General features: G+C 33.6%; 1 protein-coding gene across 1 annotated transcript in view; it reads left to right on the forward strand.

Annotated features, from left to right (window-relative positions):
• LOC106468891 (mutS protein homolog 5-like) overlaps positions 1–3515 on the forward strand; it is a 41383-nt gene extending 37868 nt beyond the window's left edge. Inside the window, exon 19 of the mRNA XM_022397259.1 lies at positions 3220–3515. Within this exon, the coding sequence (XP_022252967.1) occupies positions 3220–3223 (4 nt within the window). The 3' untranslated portion in view covers positions 3224–3515. The remainder of the gene's footprint in view (positions 1–3219) is intronic.
• Positions 3516–5847: the final 2332 nt, after the last annotated feature.

The following is a 5847-nucleotide window of genomic DNA, read 5'->3' on the forward strand; positions in this document are numbered from 1 at the left end:
AGTTCTATTTCACTAATGCGCGTAGTTAGTTTTTTTTTTTGTGGTTACCCTACAAGAACGAGGGTCTCCAGTTTGCGTCCCATTACCGCAAAAACCTTCACTTTGCTTTAACTTGTAACTATTCGGCCGGTCAACAGTTGGCAGTAGGTATTATTCACTGCCTGGCTTCTCTCTAGTCTATCAGTCCAAAAACAGGGTTGGCTTTGAGCAAATAGCCCTTGTGCATGAGTGTAAATAATTGCTAAAACTGGGGATGACAGGCTTTACCATTATCCAAGACGGTCCTTAAATGCCAAAACGAACCGATTCACTTTGTAATATGCTATTATGAATAGGCAGCATACACGAGTATGAACATTTTCATAGTTTCATTGATATTCTTCTTAAAGGCACAACAAAATTTGGGTTTTGATCCAGATTCCACCAGTTTTTGTCACAAATTCTGATTGGATTTGTAGCGATAATATAAAGTTCCCTAACTGAAATTCTCCCAACCTTTCAAAAGTGGACTTACCATATTAGCAATATAAAAATATCTTAGGCTAAGTTAGAAAACATTGTCTTTCATTATAAACTGATCCGTGGATATTTCTTTTACCCATTTTGTATTAAAGTTCTTTTTTTTTCTTTCAGTCAATTTATCACCCTTAACACCCTCTCATGTATCCATTTATTCGTATGTAACCTTGTAACCCTTAACACCTTCTGCAGCATCCATTTATTCATCAGTTACTTTGTAACCCTTAACACCTTCTCCAGTATCCATTTATTCATAAGTAACTTTGTAACCCTTAACACCTTCTCCAGTATCCATTTATTCATAAGTAACTCTGTCACCCTTAACACCCTCTGATGTATCCATTTGTTCATCAGTTACTTTGTAACCCTAAACACCCTCTGTATCATCCCTTTGTTCATATGTCACTTTATAACACTTAGCGCCTTCTGCAGTATCCCTTTATGTGTCACTTTGTCACCCTTACTGCCCTCTGAAATATCCATGTTCACCTGTCACTTTGTTACTCTTAACACCCTGTGCAGTATACCTTTGTTCATAAGTAACTTTGTTACCCTTAGCACCCTGTGCAGTATACCTTTGTTCATAAGTCACTTTGTTACCCTTAACACCTTCTCCAGTATCCATTTATTCATCAGTTACTTTGTAACCCTTAACACCTTCTCCAGTATCCATTTATTCATAAGTAACTTTGTCACCCTTAACACCCTCTGATGTATCCATTTGTTCATCAGTTACTTTGTAACCCTAAACACCCTCTGCAGCATCCTTTTGTTCACCTGTCACTTTGTAACCCTTAACACCCTCTGTATCATCCCTTTGTTCATCTGTCACTTTATAACAGTTAGCACCTTCTGCAGTATCCCTTTATGTGTCACCCTTAGTGCCCTCTGAAATATCCATGTTCACATGTCACTTTGTACTCTTAACACCCTCTGCAGTATCCCTTTGTTCATAAGTAACTTTGTTACCCTTAACACCCTGTGCAGTATACCTTTGTTCATAAGTCACTTTGTCACCCTGTGCAGTATACCTTTGTTCATAAGTCACTTTGTTACCCTTAACACCCTCTGCAGTATTCCTTTTGTTTATCAGTCACTTTGTCATCTTAACACCCTCTGTAGTATCCCTTTGTTTATCCAACACTTTTTCACCCCTAACACCCTTGCAGTATCCCTTTGTTTACCTATCACTTTGTCACCCTTAGCATTTTGTTTGTTCATTTCTGAGTTTTATTAGAGAAACACTTAAGCATTCTTTATGACAAAACAACTTTAAAAATCAAATTGAAAGATATTTACTAGTATTTCACGTTTAATTTATTGCCATCATTTCTAAGCTATAATCTTTTACTTCTAATTATGAACAGCTAGAAAGGATCGTGCGAGAAGCATGTAACCATACTCTTGCCGTGTTGTCCCCACCAGTGTTAACTTGACATTAGGTGACAAACATATAAATTAAAGAACAAATGCAGCAGTAAAAATTCAATAAATTATTTTACCAATCACAATTTCTTTTTCCTATTTCTGCAGTTGGTATATATATAGTTTCACCAATCATTAACTGCAGCCTTGCAACAAATCTTATGATCTGTTTACTCAGGGTTAAGATAATATTCATTATCTGTTTAATCAGGGTTAAGACAATATTCATTATCTGTTTAATCAGGGTTAAGACAATATCGTGATCTGTTTACTCACGGTTAAGACAATATGATCTGTTTACTCAGGGTTAAGACAATATCATGATCTGTTTACTCAGGGTTAAGACAATATCATGATCTGTTTACTAATGGTTAAGGCAATATCATGATCTGTTTACTAAGGGTTAAGGCAATATCATGATCTGTTTACTCAGGGTTAAGATAATATGATCTGTTTACTCAGGGTTAAGACAATATCATGATCTGTTTACTCAGGGTTAAGGCAATATCATGATCTGTTTACTCAGGGTTAAGACAATATCATGATCTGTTTACTGAGGGTTAAGACAATATTCATTATCTGTTTAATCAGGGTTAAGACAATACAGTGTATTACAAGTACAACAATGATTTGAACCTATTTTGTACGATTAACATTACAATTTCCTGAATCCACCAAGACTTGTAGGACTGATTATACATTTAACATTAGTGATTGGGTACATGTTTAATATTAGTGAATGATTACAATGTTTAACATTATTGATTGATTAAACTGAATGGCCAGGGACAACCATACATACATTTTAACAAAATGTAGGATAGACTAAAAAAATTTCTTAAAAGGCAAAATGAACAACACTAATCTCCATGCTCAAACATCTTCCACCTGGTGGATGTTAGTTTAGAAGAAGTCATCTACAAAGGGGTCAGTTTTGCTAGGAAGATTTTTCTTCTTCTAGGCTGAAAGGAGTGGATGCTTGTTTATAATGAATTCATTTCAGTCTGTTTACTTTTAGCTGATCCTTTCATATTTTTACTAAAAAACGGTTATGGTGAAGAGTGTACAGAGGAGAGATTGTTTTAAAGATTACTTCAATAAGGTGTTTTACTCTTGTGAAATACTAAAGCAGGATGGGAGGGAATGGATAAAAATTATGAATTTTTCTTGTTGGACATCATTTCCAGACCAAAAATATAAAAATTAGTCAGTTAAAATTGGAGTGTTTCCAGTAATTTCATTTACTGTTTTGACTGAAAAATCCTCATCTTCTAGGTGATCTTTTCACAGTATTGGTATGTTCAGAAGGTCTTGGCCTGAGATCTGAAGCTGAAACTAGCAATGCTAGTTGTCTGTGCTTGCAATGTCTTCTCTACGTCAGCTGAATCTTCCAATTATATACCAACATACATTATCACCAACGTTTGATGAACCTTGAATAACAAATCATAAGACATTCCCTCCATTTCATGACTACAAATACTCTTGTAGATCTATTTGTTTTTAAACTTTTACTGCAGTAAGATATGTTATACAAGTCTTGTTTTTTTCTTTTCATATGACTTGGTTTTTGCAGAATTCTATCCATCTTCAATGGATCTGTTTGCAACTAGTTTATGTGGAGCTTGTAGTTAAATGTGTTAAATTGTATGAACAGAAAAAAATTAATAAAGATAAGTATGTTGTGAACATTGCTTTCTACAAAAACAGCAACAACAGTGTAGCTGTGGTTTAACGAACTAGGGTTAACCTGATGTAGTTTTAACAGCAACAACAGTGTAGCTGTGGTTTAAAGAACTTGGGTTAAACTGATGTAGTTTTAACAGCAACAACAGTGTAGATGAGGTTTAAAGAACTTGGGTTAAATTGATGTAGTTTTAACAGCAACAACAGTGTAGCTGTGGTTTAACGAACTAGGGTTAAAATGATGTAGTAGTGTTTTAACAGCAACAACAGTGTAGATGAGGTTTAAAGAACTTGGGTTAAACTGATGTAGTTTTAACAGCAACAACAGTGTAGCTGTGGTTTAATGAATTCGGGTTAAACTGATGTAGTGTTTTAACAGCAACAACAGTGTAGATGAGGTTTAAAGAACTCGGGTTAAACTGATGTAGTGTTTTAACAGCAACAACAGTGTAGCTGTGGTTTAACGAACTAAGGTTAAACTGATGTAGTGTTTTAACAGCAACAACAGTGTAGTTGAGGTTTAACAAACTAGTGTTAAACTTATGTAGTGATTATGTACAATAACATATTATCACACTTAGAAAATTTATATTTTATTGTAGACAAATATTAATTTTCCAAATATTTTCTTTATAAAGTTTATATCTTTTATAAGAATACCAAGCTTATCAGGTAGAGGAATATGAAAACACTGCTGACTGATTTTGACAGCTTCAGGTTCAGAACTGAGGGAAGACGAAATACTGGCTTAACAGTTTTAAATTTGCAAGTTCTTCTGATACATCTCCATTATTTAATTTTCATGAATACATGGACATAAATCTTGCAGTAGCATCCCATAAAATTCTAGGAAAGTTGATCACATATATATTATGTACAGATCCTAAAACAATGAAGAGGAAAGAAAGAGTTTTTTAATGCACTGTATGTAGCGACATCATTCCAGTAGAGTCAAAAAGGCATGAATGACTAATACAGGATCTAAACAGTCCCATGGTTACGTTCACCTCAAGTATACAGCAGATTAAGATACTTTAAAAAAGTAAACAAGAATATCTAAAAAATCAGATATAAATTTTAAGTAATTAATAAAAGGAAAAATCTCTCTGGACATTTACTTTTTATCCCAATGCTACTGACAGTACTATCCAAAGAAAGCCAAGCCTCCTAAACTTCGTAATGACAAAGACAGCGAGAGCCAATCGGGAAGCCTTAGAAAGAACTTTAGGGCTGAAAAACAAAGCTATAAGAGATAGCCATACTGGCCTTTCCCGTGTATTATCATTTGTGGGTTTGAAAATAGTATTGTGTAGGGTCATCCACATGGACTTTAGAAGATCTTCAGATTTGTCACTAGCCATGTATCAGCACTTTTATTCCGAATGAATGTGGTTTTTGAACTCAAAAAACTTGTTAGTCTTCACAATTCACATGAAATTGGGTCCCTGTTCAAGTCCTGAAAGTGAAAGATTTCTATAATCATGAAAAATACATTTAAATTTGAAACACATATATGGAACTGTAATGAAATAAAAACCAGAACACAAATGGTGATACTCTTTCAGTGTGTGCAGATGTATATTAATACATAATTATTACTGATCTATATATATATATATATACTATGTGGAAAGTCAGGGTATCAAAAATTTCATCTGTACACAAAGATGCGAGTCAAAAATCTTTTACTCAGAAATTTGTAATTTCTGACATGTTTTTATAAATTTTTAGCATTATTTGCAACACCCCAATATTTAATTGCTGTGTTTGTTAAATATTAAGCAAAAAAGAAAAATCTTTAATTAAAAATTTCTTACTGCCTCATCATAATTACCTCAATTTTTCTTGTAGTTTTACGTCACTATTTCTTTTCTACTACTCACTCTGTTATTAGCCAACCCTGTCAAATACTTATAGTATTTTGGCACTTGTGTATAAAGTTAAAATCATAAATAATATTCAACGTTAAACTGGTACACAATGAAAAACATTAATAATAAAACATAAAAAAGATCATGTAGTATTAAATAGAGATGAAGGTTTGGCGAATATATCTGCAAGAATGTGGATTGATCTCCTTTGAAATGGTTTAGCATGAATGTATGAAAAATAACATACAGGTCAATGACCTACTAACAAGTTATAAATACTTTGGCAATTGTCTTGAGGATGACGTTGTAACGTCGAAACATGTAGAGTCGTCAACTTTTTGAAGGC

Source organism: Limulus polyphemus, unplaced genomic scaffold (genome assembly GCF_000517525.1).
Source record: "Limulus polyphemus unplaced genomic scaffold, Limulus_polyphemus-2.1.2 Scaffold3207, whole genome shotgun sequence".
NCBI classification, from domain to species: Eukaryota; Metazoa; Arthropoda; class Merostomata; order Xiphosura; family Limulidae; genus Limulus; species Limulus polyphemus.